Source organism: Oncorhynchus mykiss, chromosome 29 (genome assembly GCF_057628025.1).
Source record: "Oncorhynchus mykiss isolate SJ-2025 chromosome 29, ASM5762802v1, whole genome shotgun sequence".
NCBI lineage: Eukaryota > Metazoa > Chordata > Actinopteri > Salmoniformes > Salmonidae > Oncorhynchus > Oncorhynchus mykiss.
In genome coordinates, this window is record NC_143050.1 from 44794718 (window position 1) to 44816570 (window position 21853).

At 43.6% G+C, this 21853-nt stretch overlaps 1 protein-coding gene across 25 annotated transcripts in view; it reads left to right on the forward strand.

The window, feature by feature from the left end:
* Window positions 1-21853, forward strand: part of LOC110509489 (spectrin alpha chain, non-erythrocytic 1) — a 62453-nt gene that overhangs the window by 34663 nt on the left and 5937 nt on the right. For 4 of the 25 annotated variants that reach the window (XM_036967741.2, XM_090227309.1, XM_036967737.2 and 1 more), the window contains 22 exons: window positions 4968-5278; window positions 5546-5680; window positions 5951-6099; window positions 6540-6596; window positions 6797-6995; window positions 8654-8758; window positions 8959-8991; window positions 9105-9140; window positions 10697-10744; window positions 11684-11775; window positions 12008-12152; window positions 12372-12653; window positions 12818-13015; window positions 13573-13823; window positions 14059-14221; window positions 16010-16024; window positions 19321-19452; window positions 19715-19852; window positions 20308-20412; window positions 20782-20990; window positions 21132-21374; window positions 21616-21847. In XM_036967741.2, coding sequence (XP_036823636.2) covers window positions 4968-5278; window positions 5546-5680; window positions 5951-6099; window positions 6540-6596; window positions 6797-6995; window positions 8654-8758; window positions 8959-8991; window positions 9105-9140; window positions 10697-10744; window positions 11684-11775; window positions 12008-12152; window positions 12372-12653; window positions 12818-13015; window positions 13573-13823; window positions 14059-14221; window positions 16010-16024; window positions 19321-19452; window positions 19715-19852; window positions 20308-20412; window positions 20782-20990; window positions 21132-21374; window positions 21616-21847 — 3278 coding nt within the window. The remainder of the gene's footprint in view (window positions 1-4967; window positions 5279-5545; window positions 5681-5950; window positions 6100-6539; window positions 6597-6796; window positions 6996-8653; window positions 8759-8958; window positions 8992-9104; window positions 9141-10696; window positions 10745-11683; window positions 11776-12007; window positions 12153-12371; window positions 12654-12817; window positions 13016-13572; window positions 13824-14058; window positions 14222-16009; window positions 16025-19320; window positions 19453-19714; window positions 19853-20307; window positions 20413-20781; window positions 20991-21131; window positions 21375-21615; window positions 21848-21853) is intronic. The other 21 variants (XM_090227318.1, XM_090227319.1, XM_036967742.2 and 18 more) reach the window with 7 other exon arrangements.

Below are 21853 nucleotides of genomic sequence, written 5' to 3' on the forward strand. Positions count from 1 at the left end.
TACTAACCTAAATGAAAAGAAGGAAGCCTGTACAGAAAAAAAGTATCCTGTTTGCAACAAAGCACTAAAGTTACAGCCAAACATTTGTTAGGTTTGGGGAAAATCCAATACAAAACATTACTGAGTACCACTTTTTATATTTTTTAAGCATAGTGGTGGCAGTATAATGTTATGGGTATGGTTGTAATTGGTAAGGACTGAGGAGTTTTTCAGGATAAAAAAGAAACTGAGCAGAATAAAGCACCAGCAAAGTCCTGGAGGAGAACCTGGTGCAGTCTGCTTTCATGGAGACACTGGGAGATGAATTTGCCTTTTAGCAGGACAAAAACCTAAAACACAAGGGCAAATGTACACTGGAGTTGCTTACCAAGAAGACAGTGAATGTTCCTGAGTGGCCGAGTTACAGTTTTGACTTAAATCGGCTTGAAAATCTATGGCAAGCAGTGGCGATTTTACCATGTAAATGTTGGTCTGGCAAACAAAAATGTTTTTTTTTAGATGCATGCCAGCAAAGCCACTAAACAATACATTAATGGCACTATAACGGTGACAAACGGTGCCCACAAACTGTTAGGGCCTACATAAAGCTGTCCCAACAGCAGAGCTTTCTTTCCAGCACCATGGAGTGAATCATTACCACTGCTACACCTGGCTATCAGCAGAGCCTTTCATTCAACTTCATTTATTGCCTTTAAAAAAAACATAGCTTATTCCTGACTTACTTAAACAAATGTGGTTTCTACTGACAATTGAGATGTACAAGCTATGGCATAACGGGACAATGAGCAGATAAGAGGGAGTCCCTAATTTCGATTAAGACATATAAATGAGCGTGCTAGGACAAACAGTCTATATACAGTGGGGCAAAAAAGTATTTAGTCAGCCACCAATTGTGCAAGTTCTCCCACCTAAAAAGATGAGAGGCTTGTAATTTTCATCATAGGTACACTTCAACTAAGACAGACAAAATGAGAAAAAAAATCCAGAAAATCACATTGTAGGATTTTTAATGACGACAGCTTTGCTCACTCTTGGCATTCTCTCAATCCTGAGGTAGTCAACTGGAATGCCTTTCAATTAACAGTTGTGACTTGTTAAAATTAATTTGATATTTCTTTCCTTAATTCTTGGCGCTACCCATCCCGTTAGCGGGATCATTTTCATCAGCAACTGCTGAATAGCATAGCGCAACAGTCAGATAATATTACTAAAACATATTCATATTCATGAACTCACAAGTGCAATATTGCAAAACACAGCTTAGCCTTTTGTTAATCCACCTGTCGTCTCAGATTTTGAAATTATGCTTTACAGCGAAAGCAATCCAAGCCTTTGTGTAAGTTTATCAATAGCATAGCTTAATCGTTTACCTTTGATCTTCGGATGTTTTCACTGACGAGACTCCCAGTTACACAACAAATGTTCCTTTTGTTCCATAAAGATTATTTTTATTCCCAAAATACCAACGTTTGTTTGTCTAGTTATGTTCAGAAATCCACAGGAAAGAGAGTTCACGACAACGCAGACATATATTCCAAATAATATCCATAATGTCCACAGAAACATGTCAAACGTTTTTTATAATCAATCCTCATGTTGTTTTTAAAATATACATTCGATAATATATCAACTGAGTGTGTAGCTTTTTCAATAACAGCGGGAGGAACAATTGCCGCTTTACTCAGTTGTGCAAAAACTCACTCTGAGAGCCCTCACCTATCCACTTACGCAATGTGATCCTTCACGCTCATTTTTCAAAATAAAAGCCTGAAACTATGTCTGAAGACTGACACCCTAGGGAAGCCATAGAAAAAGGAATCTGTTTGATATCCCTTTAAATGGAGGATAGGCTTGCATAGGAACAGAGAGGCACTTCCTAATTGGATTTTCCTCAGGTTTTCGCCTGCAATATCAGTTATCTTATACTCAGACAATATTTTTACAGCTTTGGAAACTTTAGAGTTTTCTATCCTAATCTGACAATTTATATGCATATTCTAGTTTCTGGGGCTGAGAAATGGGCAGTTTCAAATGGGTCTGTTTTTTATACTGCCCCCTACACGCAAAAGGTTAATGCGTTTGAGCCCATCAGTTGTGTTGTGACAAGGTAGGGGTGGTATACAGAATATAGCCCTTTTTGGTAAAATACTAAGTCCATATTATGGCAAGAACAGCTCAAATAAGCAGAAACGACAGTCCAATACTTTGACTGACCTTCATGTCTTAATCTGGAAAATGTCAAGAACTTTGAAAGTTTCTTCAAGTGCAGCTGCAAAAAGCACCAAGCGCTATGATGAAACTGGCTCTCATGAAGACCGCCACAGGAAAGGAAGACCCAGAGTTACTTCTGCTGCAGAGGATACGTTTATTAGAGTTGCCAGCCTCAGAAATTGTAGGCCAAATAAATGCTTCAGAGTTCAAGTAACAGACACATCTCAACATTAACTGTTCAGAGGAGACTGCGTGAATCAGGCCTTCATGGTCGAATTGCTGCAAAGAGACCACTACTAAAGGACACCAGCAAGAAGAGACTTGCTTGGGCCAAGAAACACGAGCAGTAGACATTAGACCAGTGGAAATCTGTCCTTTTGGTCTGATGAGAACAAATGTTGAGATTTTTGGTTCCAGCCGCTGTGTCTTTGCGAGACGCAGAAAAGGTGAACAGATTATCTCCGCATGTGTGGTTACCACCGTGAAGCATGGAGGAGGTGGTGTGGGGGTGCTTTGCTGGTGACACTGTTAGAGTTTTATTTAGAATTCAAGGCACACTTAACGAGCATGGCTACCACAGCATTCTTCAGCGATACGTCATCCCGTCTGGTTTGGGCTTAGTGGGACTATCATTTGTTTTTCAACATGACAATGACCCAACACACCTCCAAGCTGTGTAAGGGCTATTTGACCAAGAAGGAGAGTGATGGAGTGCTGCATCAGATGGCATGGCATCCACAATCACCCCTGACTTCAACCCAATTGAGATGGTTTGGGATGAGTTGGACCGCAGAGTGAAGGAAAAGTAGCCAACAAGTGCTCAGCATATGTGGGAACTCCTTCAAGACTGTTGGAAAAGCATTCCAGGTGAAGCTGGTTGAGAGAATGCCAAGAGTGTGCAAAGCTGTCATCAAGGCAAAGGGTGGCTACTTTGAGAACCTAAAATATATTTTGATTTATTTAACACTGTTTTGGTTACTACATGATCCCATATGTGGTATTTCATAGTGTTGATGTCTTCACTATTATTATACAATGTAGTAAATAGTACAAATAAAGAAAAACCCTTGAATGAGTAGCTGTGTCAACTTTTGACAGGTACTGTATTTGTTTAGCACTTTTGAAATGTACAGCGACAGAATTTAGAACATGGGCGTTTCTTGCAGTATTCTCCCGTACAACCGTAGGATAAATAAAGGGGCCATATAACCAGACAATGAAAGCTCTTACAATATTCAATGATTTCTCTAAGACAGGCTATAGGCTATATGTGCACCACCAAGTCAGAAAAGTAGGCTAAGTTTTGAGGGGGAAAGGGACAAAACACGAATAGTGAGGCGCATGGGCAACTAACAGCTTACTGCACAACGTACGCTTAGTATTACTTTCTCAGCTACAATATACATATCTCCCTGGCATATTACATCATTTATGCTGCACCATACAGTACATTTTTGGACTCCCCTTGTTGTGCTGTACCCACTTGAACAGGAAGGTGGCGTGGTGGTCCTTCACATTTTGTCATCATGGTCTGCCGTTCTCTGGATTTATGTTGCTTTCAAGACAACTGGGAACTCAGGGAAAAACAAGGTTGAATCATGACGTCAGTGATCTTCAGGTCGGAGCTCTGGAAAGAGGCCCGAGTTCCCGACTTCGAGTTGGATGAAACTTTTGTTTTCTTCCCCAGTCGGAGCTCCGAGTTTCCAGTTGTTTTGACCACGGCAGAAGTCATGCTGAATTGACAGCATGGACAATGTATTTGACTGTTTCTGGCCCATGCGTGTGAATGTTTATCCTTTTTAAGCTTGGAATAGCAGGCTAGTGATTGCTTTGCAATGCTTCCAGTTGGCCACTGATTCCTTCCAAACCTCTCACTGTTGAATTTGTGATTTCCAACTTATTGTGTAATGGCTGATGAGCACCGATTCGTTTTTTGTAATATTTCTCTTCATATGACAGGGATTCAAAATAATTTGCCAGATTTGATTCATGATGACTGTGTGTCTAGCCAGCTAGCTAAGATTTTGAAAGTATGATGTTAACATGATCAGTCCAATCAAAACTACTGTAGATATAACATGATTTGACGTCCATTTGATCTGGCCAATGACCTTAAGCCTTCTTGGATGGGCACTTCTAATGTAAATTGATGGCAGGCAGCACCCAAGGGGCTTGAATTTTCAAGCTCTCCCAGTAGATTTTGTGGTGATGTAGTGTCCTCATGATTGGCACAACTAGAGAACATTACCAAACCCTTACATACCTCAAGATAGCAAAAAAGAGACCATGTTTGTATGCGGCTTTATTGACTCAAAGATGATTATTATTTGTTTGCTAAACAGGTGGGGCTCAAAACAAGTGGGTTGCCACAAATGGCAAGACCTGAAAAGGGTTGTCTAACAATGATCAACAACCAATTTAACAGAGCTTGAAGAATTTTGAAAAGATTAATGGGCAAATATTGTACAATCCAGGTGTGTTAAGCTCTTTTAGAAATGTACCCAGAAAGACTCACAGCTGTAATCGCTGCCAAAGGTATTGACTACTATTGAATACTTATCTAATAAATGTTTTATTTTTCATAAATGTTTGACAAATGTTCACATTTTTCTTGCACTTTGAGAGTCTTTTGTGTAGTCGTTGACAAAAAATGATCAATCCATTTTAATCCCACTTTGTAACAAAATGTGGGGTGTGAATACTTTCTGAAGGCGCTGCAAATAAACAACCCCCCTCTCCCTGTGGTCCCCCACCAGGCCACTTTGCTGGGGAGGAGGTTAAGGTGAAGCTGGGGGAGCTGAACGGCCGCTGGGACACCCTGAAAGGCAAGGCCGGGCAGCGCAGGCAGGACCTGGAGGACTCATTGCAGGCACAGCAGTACTTCGCCGACGCCAACGAGGCAGAGTCCTGGATGAGGGAGAAAGAGCCCATCGTGGGCAGTCCCGACTACGGCAAGGATGAGGATTCGGCTGAGGCCCTGCTGAAGAAGCACGAAGCCCTGATGTCTGACCTGAGTGCTTATGGCACCAGCATCCAGGCTTTGAAGGAGCAGGCCCAATCCTGCAGGGTAAGTCTGGAACGCACATTGCATCTTTAGTCTTATCGTGAAATGAATGTGCACCATTTTACAACTTTTATTAATGCCTAAACTAGCTAGCTAACATTCTATGAACATTTCAACTATTTTTCCGTCTTTGCAAACATCTGAGAACCAGAGTACCAACAAATCAATAATTTCTTTACTACTCCTGGTCTGTTATAGACACAAACTGATATTTTCATGTTGCTATTGTCTAGATTGCACCTTTAACACTTGTTTCCTTTCCACCTGCAGCAACAAGTTGCGCCCACCGATGATGAGACTGGCAAGGAGCTGGTGCTGGCCCTCTATGACTACCAGGAGAAGAGCCCCCGTGAGGTCACCATGAAGAAGGGAGACATCCTCACCCTGCTCAACAGTACCAACAAGGTGTGTGTGTGTGTGTGCACACACAACTTGTATAATAAAAGAAAGTTACCATCTTAGCGAGATGAACAAAAGTCTTGCTCCAAGCAGGGCCATGTCCACAAATAACTGCTGCTAGCCCATACCCATGATCAGGCACTTGATGTAGAACGGAAATAATTTCATAGGTTTATAAGCAAGATAGTATGAACTGAATGGGATGCATGTTCATCCCTTATGGGGGACAAAAATAACATGCGTGTCTTCTCTCCTGACCTCTCTCGCCTGCTTAAGGACTGGTGGAAGGTGGAGGTGAACGACCGCCAGGGCTTTGTGCCAGCAGCCTACGTCAAGAAGCTAGACCCCACCCAGTCCTCCTCCAGGGAGAACCTGCTGGACGAGCAGGGCAGCATCGGCCTCCGCCAGGACCAGATCGAGAACCAGTAAGGGCCTCCTACCTTACCCACTTCCAAATTACCATCCCTTTCCCACTGTAATTTCTGACTTCTGCTCTTACATGCCTCAGTCCTCATCTTCAGTCCACTCCTGTGGTTCTTTACCACCTTTTTACCTCTAACTTAGAACGTAACCTGTTGACTGGTTTAATTAACTGTTTTTAACAAATGTACGTTCCTATCTTAGCCTAGCTAATTAACAATGAACCTCTTCAATGTCCCAGTCTCTCTCTCTCCCCCTCCCTCAAATTTTCAGTCTGTTTTTCTTAGTCTCCCTTTAGTCTCTTCCTTATCATTACAGTCCAGTGAGCCAGTAGCACTTAAACTTTTCTGTCACTAACGGCCTTGCCTTTCTCTCTGTCTGTTTCTCTGTTTCCCTCCCTAACTGCTAATGCCTGCCTGCGCATGTCATGTTTGTGACTGAGTAGGCCGGGCGCAAAGGAGGCGTGCAGTGTGTCTGTACGCATGAAGCAGGTGGAGGAACTGTGAGTAGGACCAGAGTGTCCCTCTAGGTGTCATGTTTGTGAAGCCACCACGCATTCCCACGAGCAACGCAGCCATTGCCATTCCTGCCAGTCCCTCAATCAATACCCATTTCAATGTTGTGGTCCTTGTGACTGGTTCCAGTGCTCGCTCTCTCGCTCTACACAAAGAGGATTCTAAAATCTCCATCCTGTAATTTTAGGTACGGCACTCTCCTGGAGCTGGGCGAGAAACGCAAGGACATGCTAGAAAAGAGCTGCAAGAAGTTCATGCTGTTCCGCGAGGCTAACGAACTGCAGCAGTGGATCAACGAGAAGGAGGGAGCCCTCACCAACGAGGAGGTGGGCTCTGACCTGGAGCAGGTGGAGGTGCTGCAGAAGAAGTTTGACGACTTCCAGAAGGTACCCCGCACACACACGGTGGCTGCCGGGAGTAGGAGAGGGCACTAGCTGACTTACTGTACTTCATCCTTTTAGGCTTTAGTAGTGATGAGGGGGAAAATCAATACAGTAGAGTATCGCAATAATATAGGTTTTACCCCCTTTTTCTCCCCAATTTGGTGGTATCCAATTGTTAGTAGTTACTATCTTGTCTCATCGCTACAACTCCCGTACGGGCTCGGGAGAGACGAAGGTTGAAAGCCATGCATCCTCCGAAACGCAACCCAACCAAGCCGCACTGCTTCTTAACACAGCGCGCATCCAACCCGGAAGCCAGCCGCACCAATGTGTCGGAGGAAACACTGTGCACGTGGAGACCTGGTTAGCCTGCACTGCGCCTGGCCCGCCACAGGAGTCGCTAGTGCGCGATGAGACAAGGATTTCCCTACCGGCCAAGCCCTCCCTAACCCGGACGACGCTATGCCAATTGTGCGTCGCCCCATGGACCTCCCGGCTGCGACAGAGCCTGGGCTCGAACCCAGAGTCTCTGGTGGCACAGCCCTAGACCACAGCACCACAGCCTTAGACCACAGCACCACAGCCCTAGACCACAGCACCACAGCCCTAGACCTTCACTCCACGGGTACTATTTAATGAAGCTGCCAGTTCAGAATTTGTGAGGCATCTGTTTCTCAAACTAGACACTAATGTACTTGTCCTCTTGCTCAGTTGTGCCCCGAGGCCTTCCACTCTTTCTATTCTGGTTAGGGCCAGTTTGCGCTGTTCTGTGAAGGGAGTAGTACACAGCGTTGTACGAGATCTTCAGTTTTTTGGAATTTTCTCGCATGGAATAGCCTTCATTTCTCAGAACAAGAATAGACTGAGCTTCAGAAGAAAGGTCTTTGTTACTGGCCATTTTGAGCCTGTAATCAAACCCACAAATGCTGATGCTCCAGATACTCAAATAGTCTGAGGAAGGCCAGTTTTTATTGCTTCTTTAATCATGACAACAGTTTTCAGCTGTGCTAACATAATTGCAAAAGTGTTTTCTTATGATCAATTAGCCTTTTTTAAAATGATAAACTTGGATTAGCTGTTTCCAGCTACAATAGTCATTTACAACATTAACAATGAACATTGTATTTCTGATCAATTTGATGTTATTTTAATTGACAAAAAAGTTGCTTTTCTTTCAAAAACAAGGACATTTCTAAGTGATCCCAAACTTTTGAACGGTAGTGTACATATTACCTAAATTACCTCGACTAGCCTGTGCCCCCGCACATTGACTCTCTACCGGTACCCCCTGTATTGAGCCTCGCTATTGTTATTTTATTGTTGCTCTTTAATATTTTGTTTATTTGAGTAAATACTTTCTTAACCAACAATGCAGTTTTAAGAAGAATAAGTGTTAAGGGCGTGCCAGTAAGCATTTCACTGTAAGGTCTACCTGTTGTATTCGGGCCACGTGACAAATACAATTTGATTTGACTCCAATTAGCTTCCATATTCCGGTTGCAGAGCCATTAATAATGTGTGCATGCTAGAACACGTGGGAATGTGACGTGCACTGCAGTCCTTCTTCGTTTATACCATACCCATCTCGACCAGTACCTTGGTGAATAAAATGTGTGTGAGTTGTGTAGTCACGGTCTTTCTTCTCCTTGTGTGTCCACCAGGACCTGAAGGCCAACGAGTCTCGTCTGAGGGACATCAACAAGGTGGCATCTGAGCTGGAGTCTGAGGGCCTAATGGCAGAGGAGGCACACATGGTCCAAGCTCAGGTAATGTAGCCCGCTAATGCAGAGCTATGTCATGTTTCATTTGTCAAAGATGAAAGCCTGTGAAGCAATTGTTTTTACGTGAGTATTTGTGTGAAGTATTTTACATGGTTTGAAATATAGCATTGACTCTCTACCGGTATTCACTTTCCAGGGATGCCAGTGTAAAACATTCTTAACTTTACTTTTCTTTTCTACTCCAGGAACAAGTAATGGTGGGTTCCGTTCCTGGCAAGGTAAAGACGACTCCTGAGTTTCAATACATTTTGATTTCATTAACAGTATAATGTATCTAGAATGTTTATTTCTGTCACATATGTAACCCAAATTCCCCTCTTTGTTCTAACAGGATGATACCGATTCCAAAAATGCTTCACCATGGAAGGTAAGAAAGTCTTGACCAATCGACTTAGTCTCATGGATATCCAAACAAAGCATTTTGTCTCCCAAACTATATCCTTTTAGTGTGACCATGTCTTTTTTTTTTTCCCCTCCATAAAAGATTGGACAGCATGTTGCCTGTCAAAAGTATTTAAATGAACCTGAATCTTGGATTCATGCCCAGTAATTCAGCCTTGTACATAGGACCTTGTATCAGTTGATGTAAGAAGTACTTGTTAACAAACCAGAGATAAAGAAATGAATGTGTAACAGTACTCGTCTTGCGTTGTGTACAATCAGTCATCGACACGGAACTCCAACATGTAGCATGTAGCTTTATTCTGATAAGAACGACACAAAATTGCACGTCATGCAATGCACGTCTCACCATCCAACTCTGCACTCACGCACGCTGGTTTGGTGCTTGTTCACTGGGCTAGTTACCAAAATAATACAATTACAATATAATATATTTAACAATGTACCTGTTAGGAACGGCACAAAATTGCACGTCATGCAATGCACGTCTCACCATCCAACTCTGCACTCACGCACTGTACAAAATATATGAACCCCCCCACCAGACACAGTAAGTTGCTAGCTAGTACTGGCGGGAATTCTCTACAACAAAATGCACAACAAATATTCTCCAAAAACCGCTGCATCTTATGTGTGATGTTCGAATAACATTTACAAACAATTTGATATAAATTGTACATTTAAATCATCACTTGAGAGTATAAAAATCACTTTTGATGTACAGTGCTTTGCAACCAACAACTTACCGCTGGTTTGGTGCTTGTTCACTGGGACGATTCTAACTGGAACATCCCCCCTCGTAAGCAAGCTACGCAAACCAGCCAGTAAGATGCCATGTTGAGTAGGTGAAGGCAAAACAAACTCAAACCAAAAACCCATTGGCTTAACAATAAAGTGGCAAGGGGAATCACCAATATAACCCTGTTACAAATGGTAGACCTGGCACTTACCACTCACCATTCAATATATTCTACTCTATATTTAGAAGTACTCTGCTGTTCACTAGCTACTCTAGTGAACCTGTTTACTTGTTTACACTAGCTACCTGTTTATAAGGTATTCATTTCTTTGGGTAAACAAAAATGTGTTATGGTAATTTTGACCTATTTAAAAACTTTGTCATTACAGCTAAAACAGGTGAAAACACATAGCAGACACATGTTGACACACCCATAGATGGATTTAGCTAGAAGACGGTATTATATGCATCTTTGTTGACGCAGCCTACACATAAACCCAATATTAACTTTTGCCTTGAGCTGTAGTAACTTAGTCAGCGCTTAAGTCTCCGTCTCCACTGCATGTATGGTAATGGTGGTGGTTTGGGGCCTGCTGGTCTTCTATCGCCATGTTGATGGTGCTGGCTGTCTTTTGGGCAACAGTGTAAAGACATGGTCTGTCTTTACCCCCTGCGGTGCTAATATGGTTCCTCTTTTGACTGGTGTGGTGTTTTTGTCCCAACCCCCCCCCTTCTTATCCTCCCTTCTTTCTGCTCTGATTTTTTTCCACCTTTGATTGTAGAATGTACGCTTGGCTGTTCAAACGACGGCTAACTTTAATACTATCAAGGTAAGGTTTTTAAAGACTAGCCCCCCCCCCCCCCCCCCCCCCAAATCCCGCCCCCCTCCTCCCTCGCATTTATGTCCTCCTGGCTGGCCTCATACCTGCCTCCTGTTCGTTCTGGAGACTAACCCCTCCATCAACGTGGCCATCCTGTGGTTCCATTGTTTTGTCCATCATCGGTCTGGACTCTGTCCGTGTCTACAGTCCTTACGTTGTATTTTTGTTCTCATCATGTCATTGAATGGCCTTGTCCCTCATTCCTGTTTTCATTTGTCTCATCTCCTTTAACCATTGTTATTTGTTTTCTAAATGAAGGATGGCTGGTACAAAAGGCATTGAAATATGCCTCAACACCATATTTTGTTACCCTAGCGTTTAGTCATTTCTTTCTCCATTGTTTCTCCATCCTGTGTATCGTCATTGACATTCATCCATCTCCCAGTCTGACTTTCCATGTTCCTCGTTACCAACCCCTTTTATCCAACAGCCTCCTTTACCACCAGTCTGTCTGTCAAACACACATGGAGCACAACCTGAATCAATGAGCACTTTACTGATTCACAACTGATATCAGTTTAAGACCCTCATTGCTCAAGATTACCAGTATTGGGCTCCATTCCACTGGACTCCATTATAACTCAGTCAATTCAGAGAAGTGTTCAAGTTCATCTAAAAAATTAAGTCATTTTGTTTTGATTCATTGAGTTGAAATGGAATTTATCCCAACCTGGAAGGATATGCAACCAAGAGTCTATATATCAAATAATATCCTGAAAATAAGTCATTAATCAATTCATTAAAACATTCACTCAATTTAAATCGGCTAAATTGGAGCACTGGGTTCAAGAAACCTTGGCAAAGGCCTCATGGGAGTTATTGGATCCTGGAGAAGCTCTTTCTAGCTCTGTGATTGGGTGATAACGGTGTCCGGGGGTGTGTTTGTAGGAGCTGAACAACCGCTGGAGGTCCCTGCAGCAGCTGGCTGAGGAGAGGAGCAACATGCTGGGGAGTGCCCATGAGGTGCAGAGGTTCCACAGGTACACACAGCACACATCCACAGAAGGCATATGAAGTGCACATACACACTATGTTCAAACAGATGCAGAAGAAACCTGCATATTAAAGTCTGCACACAGACATCTGTGTTTAAGGTGACACATGTATTAGCCCATGTAGGTTCCTAATGAAGACCAAGATCACCTCAAGGAGAAAGTTGGTGGACATTAATATTTTAACACACTGAACAAAATGGCTGCTTGTTTTCCTCAGGGATGCGGATGAGACCAAGGAGTGGATCGAGGAGAAGAACCAGGCCCTGAACACCGACAACTACGGCCACGACCTGGCTAGCGTTCAGGCTCTGCAGCGCAAACATGAGGGCTTTGAGAGAGACCTGGCCGCCTTGGGAGACAAGGTGAGCGGAAACACACACACACACTTTCACTTGCCATTTAGATCAGCGGATGGTCAGTATTGATCAAAGTCTTGAAGATGAGGTGAGCAGAAACCCATGCATTTATCTACTGTGTCGATACTACGTCTCAGTAAGAGCAGGACCAGCCAAACACACAGGGACTAAAAAAAGGTTGAAGAATGTAATAATCCTTAGCGGATCTTTGCCTTCCTGTTCCAGGTGAAGTCTCTGGGGGAGACGGCGGAGCGTCTGATCCAGTCCCACCCGGAGGCTGTGGACGACATCCAGGAGAAGTGCACAGAGCTCAACACGGCCTGGAGCAGCCTAGTGGCGCGTGCCGACCAGCGCAAGGACAAGCTGGGCAACTCCCACGACCTGCAGCGCTTCCTCTCCGACTTCAAGGACCTGATGTCCTGGATTAACGGCATCCGAAGCTTGGTCTCCTCAGAGGAACTGGCCAAAGATGTGACCGGGGCTGAGGCCCTGCTGGAGAGACACCAGGTACTGGTATATACACATAGATGCACACACAAGCACTTGTACCATCCATCCCCTGTATCTTGTGGACATACCAGGTGAACCAGATTCCACATATGGACATACACAAACATCTAGTCCATCCAATATACACCTGTAATCTTACCATCCTCTCTCCCTCTTTCCAGGAGCACCGTACTGAGATCGACGCCCGTGCGGGGACCTTCCAGGCCTTTGAGCAGTTTGGCCAGCAGCTGTTGGCACGCGGCCACTATGCCAGTCCGGAGATCCAGCAGAAGCTGGAGGCCCTGGACCACGAGAGGGCCGACCTGGAGAAGGCCTGGGTCCAGAGACGCATGATGCTCGACCAGTGCCTGGAGCTCCAGGTGGGAGACACGCATGCGCGCACACAGACACCGACAGACACGTTCATTCAATCATTAACACTGTAGAACAAACTATGAAACGGAGCTTGCCTCCATACAGGGACACAGCACACACACCAAGCTCGCAAATTGGCAATGTTTGACCGTAATTTAACTATAACTTAATTTAAGTAAATGAAATTACACAGCATAAAACAACATAAATATATTTTTTAAATGATGCAGTCTTAGAAACCCCCCTGTTGCTTACCTTCTGGGGCACGAAAGGGTGGCAGATCATTCCTTAAGCCTTGCAAAAACAAACACCTCGTCTCAGTGGCTTTTGGTTATTTAAACTTAAGGACATGTTGGTGTGTCTATGTTAGTTTAGGTTCCTTTGCTCCAGACTTGACAGTGTGCCTTTGATGAACTAGGCCTAATCTAGTTTGTGTGCTGCCAACCCATGGAATAACAAATGTAATAATTATACTACACACAACCTCCAGACTAAGTCAATTACTAGCCTAGCCAGTATACAACTTATCCTAGTGAGTAATCGCTCTCCACTCCTCCCTCAGCTGTTCAACCGTGACTGTGAGCAGGCTGAGAACTGGATGGCAGCGCGCGAGGCCTTCCTGGCCAGCGACGACAAGGGCGACTCCCTGGACAGCGTGGAGGCCCTCATCAAGAAACACGAGGACTTTGACAAGGCCATCAATGTGCAGGAGGAGAAGATCGCTGCCCTGCAGTCCTTTGCTGACCAGCTGGTCGGCGCTGACCACTACGCCAAGCCTGAGATCTCCAAACGTCGCAACGAAGTCCTGGACAGGTCACTCTAGCTTTCTCTTTAGATGACCGTCTGTGCAACTTTGCATGTGCGTATCTGTTAGCATTATACCGTTACCATGGAATTGGCCACTGAGACTTTAAAATATATGGTTTGTTAAACTTTGAAATCAATGTTTTTTGTTTGGCATACTTTTTAAAGTCTCAGCGTAATCCCATTACCATGGAATTGCCATAGTGTAACTGTGCCTGCCTGCGTTTGTCCTCCCGGTCTGTAGGTGGCGCCGTCTGAAGGCCCAGATGATTGAGAAGCGTTCCAAGCTGGGCGAGTCCCAGACCCTGCAGCAGTTCAGCCGTGATGTGGATGAGATTGAGGCCTGGATCAGCGAGAAGCTGCAGACGGCCACCGACGAGTCCTACAAGGACCCCACCAACATCCAGGTACAGGATTGGCTAAGAATATCACAATGACAGGTTCCATCCTTGGAGTTTCAAGGCTGAACCATAGAGATGGATTGTGGGCACACTTGCCACAAAAGACTGATAGCAATCGGTAGCGCCATAGAGGGCTTTCAGCATCTCTATGGGCTTCCCCTAACCACTGATCTAGGGTCAGTTTACCTTACCCCATAACCATTAGTAGGATGACAAATATCTGAAATACTTTGACTTGATCAAAAGATCATGATCAAATAATGACTTGAAACACCCTTTTTTCAGAATTTCTGGTGACCCCACCCCAAATCTAACGGTTTAACCTTAAAATTTATAAATGTCGATTTTTACATCAACAAATAACCTTCAATTCATATTAAAACCAATAAATACATTTACTCTAACATGTTTTTTTTTCAAATGATCTGTCTCAAACATGTGTATGTTGCCCTAATTCTGTACTGTCATTTTTTTTAGACATGTATTTCTTTAACTTCTTGCGTCGAGCCATCCCGGATCCGGGATCGTGACTACAGCCTCAAGCTCATTACCATAACGCAACGTTAACTATTCATGAAAATCGCAAATGAAATGAAATCAATATTCTAGCTCTCAAGCTTAGCCTTTTGTTAACAACACTGTCATCTCAGATTTTCAAAATATGCTTCTCAACCATAGCAAAACAAGCATTTAGCGTAGCATTTAGCGTTAGCATTCAGCAGGCAACATTTTCACAAAAACCAGAAAAGCATTCAAATAAAATAATTTACCTTTGAAGAACTTCAGATGTTTTCAATGAGGAGACTCTCAGTTAGATAGCAAATGTTCAGTTTTTACAAAAATATTATTTGTGTTGACAAATCGCTCCGTTTTCTTCATCACGTTTGGGTAAGAAAAAAAGAGAAAAAATTAAGTAATTAAAACGCGAACTTTTTTCCAAATTACCTCCATAATATCGACAGAAACATGGCAAACGATGTTTAGAATCATTCCTCAAGTTGTTTTTCACATATCTATCGATGATAAATCCTTCGTGGCAGTTGACTTTCTCTTCTGAAGAAATGGAACGCGCATGGACCTAGAGATTACGCAATAATTTCGACACAGGTCACCGGGCGGACACCTGGTAAATGTAGTCTCTTATGGTCAATCTTCCAATGATATGCCTACAAATACGTCACAATGTTGCAGACACCTTGGAGAAACGACAGAAAGGGCAGGCTCAATCCTGGCGCATTCACAGCCATATAAGGAGACATTGGAACACAGCGCCTTCAGAATCTGGGGCATTTCCTGTATGAAACTTCATCTTGGTTTCGCCTGTAGCATTAGTTCTGGGGCACTCACAGATAATGTCTTTGCAGTTTTGGAAACGTCAGAGTTTTTTTCTTTCCAAAGCTGTCAATTACATGTATAGTCGAGCATCTTTTCGTGACAAAATATCTTGTTTAAAACGGGAACGTTTTTCATCCAAAAATTAAAAGAGCGCCCCCTATCTCGAAGAAGTTAAAAATGTTGGCAACCCCACTAATTCCTCCACAACCTGGCCTACAAGGCATTTAATTTGGTTTCAAAAGAGGGTAAACCCATTTTTGGGGAGGGTGGGTGAGTGTTTTGTTAATTTAAATTACATCTAACTTGTCAGTGGTTTCAATACTGCAGTTTAATACTGTGTAAATGTATTGTTGCTCCCTGTTAATGACTACAATGCCCCCTTACCTGTACCTACTGAACCAACCCCCATGTGTGTCTATATGGGACTGAATCTCTCCTCTGTTTTTATCTCGTTTATAGTTGTCCAAGCTGCTGGTAAGTTGAGTAGTGTGTCTGCTAAACTAACACCCAACGTAGGTTTTCTGTCGCCTTGTCTGTTGTAGACACGTGTGTAGAATGCCATCCCGTATTTTACGTGTTCATCTGCACTCGCAAGTGGCCGCTTTTTTTGTTGTTGTATGAGTTTCATACATGTGTTAATTTCCCCCCGTCTTGTGCCATCAATGCACATGTTTGTATATGACTGCAGTTGTTTCCATTTTGTTGCTGGTTGTGGCTTCTATATATATATATTTTTTGTTTGTCTGCAGTTAGGTAGTCTTCAAACTTGCTCCACATATTGTTGCTTTTTTTGTTGTAGAAAGTAGTCCTATAAATCTTGCCAAATGTATTTAAACATGAGATTGATGTGCCTTGCCTTTTTGCAAGCGAGCTGCATTCATGGTTGTAACCAAAAACCACACTTTAGCCGCAAACACAGTAACATCAAGGATAGCGCCGACACCTCGAATAAGTGTTTGTCTGCTCTCTACCTCTCTCAAATCTCTGGTTATGTAAAAACAAAGTGTGGAATGAGTTTTTAAAAGACCCTCTCATCTTGTAGGTATCTTCCAAAATATATTTTGTCGCGGCCCCGTTGTGGGTCCGTTCCATCTCCATTTTGTTTGTCACCTTGGTGTGTCTTGTCCTGTAGAAGTCAGTTCAACACATCGTCTGTCCTCATGTGGTGGTGTTTGAACTTTTTTTTTACCTTGTCAGAATTACATGGCCAGTATTGAATAGAGGAGAATCATAGCCAATTTTGAGTCCTTGAGAGACTTTTACAACTGGAAAATGTAGCATTGGTTTCATCAACTGCATACACATATCAACTGCGTTTTGGCCATTTGCCAGTGGAAAGTTACTTTAGGACTTCAGACATGACAATGACATTAATGCATGCTAATAGTTAACTAACGAAAGAGAATTCAAAAAACAGTGTAGTTTTGGCTGGTTATCTAGTTAGTCTGTTTTACTCTCTAGCGAGCTTTTTCTCTCCCGTGGCAACGGCCCACTGGCACACACCATTACTTTTTCATGATTTTCATTGCTGACCAAAAATGATCTATAACTGGGCAAATAACTCACTAGCTATTATTATCAACAAATGTGCAAATGCAGCTAAGCTCGCTTTGATCTCCAAAACATATCTCGTGAATGCATGATTGAAAGACTACTCGTGCCTGTCAATGCAGGCCTACAATAAATATACTCCAATGCGATCTGCAGAGATTGGGAAGACAGTGAGCAAAACATCGCATCCAGTTATGATCGGAGTAGCCTAATTGTTTGATATTGTAAAATTTTTTTAAATCTTTTTTTTCTGTATTTTATTTTTATACTTGTTCAAACTGAAATCTATAATCTGCTAGTCCAACATTTTATTTTACTTGCCCCAGGCAAGCGGACAAGCATTAATGTCAAGCCCTGCATAATCATGAGCCCCAAATAGGAGATATTCACTCTCCACAAACATAAACGTGTCGAAAAGGACTGACACTTATGAAGCGTATTGTAAAAAGTGCCTTTCTAATATATACAGTGCCTTCGGAAAGTATTCAGACCCCTTGACTTTTTCCACATTGTTACTTTACAGCCTTATTATAAAATGGATTTAAAAAATAATAATCCTCAGCAATCTACACACAATATCCCATAATGATGAAGTGAAATATGTTTTTAGAAATGTTTGCAACTAAAATAAAACTGGCCCTGTATTCAGACCCTCGGCTATGAAACTCAAAATTGAACTCTGGTGCAAGTATCCTTGATGTTTCTGCAACTTGATTTGAGTCCACCTGTGGTAAATTAAATTGATTGGACATGATTTGGAAAGGCACACACCTGTCTATATAAGGGTCCCACAGTTGTCAGAGCAAAAACCAATTCAAAGGAATTGTCCGTAGAGCTCGGAGACAGGATTGTGTCGAGGCACAGATCTGGGGAAGGGTACCAAAGCATTTCTGCAGCATCGAAGGTCCCCAAGAACACAGTGGCCTTAATCATTCTTAAATGGAAGAAGTTTGGAACCACCAAGACTCTTCCTAGAGCTGGCTGCCCGGCCAAACTGAGCAATCGGGGGAGAAGGGCCTTGGTCAGGGAGGTGACCAGGAACCCGATGGCCACTTACATAGGTCTAGAGTTCCTCTGTGGCGATGGGAGAAACTTCCAGAAGGACAACCATCTCTGCAGCACTCCACCAATCAGGCCTTTATGGTACAGTAGCCAGACAGAAGCCACTCTTAAGTAAAAGGCCCTTTACAGCCTGCTTGGAGTTTGCCAAAAGGCACCTAAAGACTCTCAGGCCATGAGAAACAAGATTCTCTGGTCTGATGAAACCAAGCCTGAATGCCAAATGTCACTTTTGGAGGAAACCTGGCCCCATCCCTACGGCGAAGCATGGTGGCAGCATCATGGTGTGGAGATGTTTTTCAGCGGCAAGGACTGTGAGACTAGTCGGGATCGAGGCAAAGGTGAACGGAACAAAGTACAGAGAGATCCTTGATGATAACCTGCTCCAGAGTGCTCAGGACCTCAAACTGGGGCGAAAGTTCACCTTCCAACAGGACAACGACCCTAAGCACACATCCAAGACAATGCAGGAGTGGCTTCGGGACAAGTCTCAATGTCCTTGAGTGGCCCAGCCAGAGCCTGGACTTGAACCCGATCAAACATCTCTGGAGAGACCTGAAAATAGCTGTGCAGTAACGCTCCCCATCCAACCTGACAGAGCTTGAGAGGATCTGCAGAGAAGAATGGGAGAATATCCCCAAATACAGGTGTGCCAAGCTTGTGGTGTCATACCCAAGAAGACTCAAGGTTGTAATTGCTGCCAAAGGTGCTTCATCAAAGTACTGAGTAAAGGGTCTGAATACTTATGTCAATGTTTATTTTTATATAAATAAAAATGTCTAAACTATTTTTGCTTTGTCATTATGGGGTGTTGTGTGTAGATTGAGCAGGGGGAAAAAACAATTGAATCCATTGTAGATTAAGGCCGTAACGTAACAAAGTGGAAAAAGTCAAGGTGTCTGAATACTTTCCAAATTCACTGTATACTTTGCCTCCTTATTTGAATGCACTTATTCTATAGAAGAGCATCTGCTAACCTTTTCAATTGTACATCAACCCTTACCAACACGTATCTAAGTAGCCTACCGGATTGTGTTTTCACACAATCCAAGGGAAGATGTCACCCATCCAGCACCAACCCACTAGCTCTCTATACTCCATGGTTCTCACTCCCTCTCTCTCCCCTGTCTCTTCCCTCCTTCCCCTGCCTGCTCTCACAGAGTAAGCACCAGAAGCACCAGGCCTTCGAGGCGGAGCTGCACGCCAACGCAGACCGCATCCGTGGGGTCATCGACACAGGAAACGCCCTCATCCAGAGAGGGGCCTGCGCCGGCAGTGAGGACGCAGTTCAGGTACACACACAGTTTTTAAACATCTAACTTGTCCTATACACACACCTTATAATTGTAAGTATAAAAATGTTATTTACATACAAATCCACTTCATGACAAAAGCCTTTGAGAAAAACATGGTGATCACATTGCAAACAAATGTTAAATACATTCTCTTTCTATGCAATTCAAGCAACGTGAACGGATTCTTGCCTAGTTCAACATCTACTGTTTTTGTCAGTAGTCCAAAACTGGGTATCTAACCTGTGCATGTGTTCTTTAGTCGCGTCTCGGTGCCCTGGATGAGCAGTGGCAGTTCCTGGTGAACAAGTCAGCAGAGAAGAGCCAGAAGCTCAAGGAAGCCAACAAGCAGCAGAACTTCAACACTGGCATCAAGGACTTTGACTTCTGGCTATCTGAGGTAAAAACAAATGACAATAAAATACTAAAAAAATCTAGATGTAAAAATTAGATCACTTTCGTGAAAGGTTCCCATCCACCACACAATTCTCAAAGTTAAAGATGCTGATATTAGGTTTATCATGAGAAATCATGTACTGAAAACCCTGATGTTTAATAGGATTTATCTGAGACCTGCACAGACAGTCGGTAAGATTAGAAAAGGAGAGGTTTGATTTGCTGAACAGACCATCACCTCTGAGTTTGTTTCCAGCAATTTAGTTAATGTTAGACAGATTTTAAATGGGCTTAAAATAGTTTGATTTGACGCGTTAACTCGTTCACCTACCTGTGCTATAGTAAAAAATAAAAGATGCTGAGAAATACTTTTGGGGAAAATGCTCTCTGAAAACAAAGACAATGAGGAACTACCGTTCACAAAATAATTTTTGTTTTCTCTCTTGTTTTTCTCTGCAGGTCGAGGCCCTTCTTGCCTCTGAGGACTATGGCAAAGACCTGGCCTCCGTCAACAACCTGCTGAAGAAACACCAGCTTCTGGAAGCCGACATCTCTGCTCATGAGGTAATGTATCCTACGTCCACATATCCCACTGTTAAACTACAGCCACCACCATCATGGGACTGAGCTTCTTCAGTTGGATCAGGGGAAGACCTCATCTGAAAATGGCTGAATGATAGTCTGGCCTCAGCTGGGGTCCTTGATGTACTTAATGTGAGAAATGCTATATGTGAAATCCGTTATCTGTACACGTCCGTGTTAAATGATAACTGGCTGAAAGGTGACACTGCCTCAGTTTGGTACGACATTGAAACCGCTGGTTATAATTCTTACTTAACGTCTGTCTTTTAATGTTTTTTTGTACAAATCACTAAAGATATCCACCAGTACAGGTTTGTGCTTTGCGTTGAATGTCTTTCCGTGTGTCTACAGGATCGCCTGAAGGACCTGAACGGCCAGGCCGACAGCCTGACGGCCAGCACAGCCTTCGACCCCACCCAGGTCAAGGACAAGCGCAACGCCGTCAACGGACGCTTCGCCAAGATCAAGAGCATGGCTGCCGGCCGCCGCGCCAAGCTCAACGAATCTCACCGCCTGCACCAGTTCTTCAGGGACCTGGACGATGAGGAGTCTTGGATAAAGTAAGAGCGGCCCCTGGAGTTGTGGAGGAATGGATGCAAGACACTGTCTTGGAGGGTTGTTGGTGTTGAGACATTGAGGTCAATTACTAACACACTCGCTCTCTTTTTTTCTTTCTCTCCGTCTCTTTAATCTCCATTCAGAGAAAAGAAATTGCTGGTGAGTTCGGAAGACTATGGACGTGATTTGACAGGAGTGCAGAATCTAAGGAAGAAACACAAGAGGCTGGAGGCTGAGCTGGGGGCCCACGAGCCAGCCATCCAGTCTGTGCAGGACACTGGGAAGAAGCTGTCTGATGACAACACCATCGGCCAGGAGGAGATTGAGCAGAGGCTGGGCCAGTTTGAGGAGCACTGGACGGAGCTGAAGGACCTGGCTGCAGCAAGGTGCGACTGGACACACACACACACACACACACACACAGGTACATTTTGATACACATACACTTACACGCACACATTCTGACACACACATTCTGACACACACATTCTGATACTATCGCAATGCTGATATCGTCCCAGCCCAATCTGATACAAAAACAAATGAACATGCACACCACACACCGGTGGAACCCCATTATCTTGGGCATTCATTGATAATGTTATTTTTTTGTGTATGTGTGATCAGGGGACAGAGGCTGGAGGAGTCGCTGGAGTACCAGCAGTTTGTTGCGAATGTTGAAGAGGAGGAAGCCTGGATTAACGAGAAGCTGAACCTGGTGGGAAGTGAAGACTATGGGGATACCCTGGCCGCCGTGCAGGGCCTGTTGAAGAAGCATGAGGCTTTTGAGACTGACTTCACCGTGCACAGGGACAGAGTGAATGATGTGTGTTCCAACGGAGACGAGCTCATCAACAAGGTACGT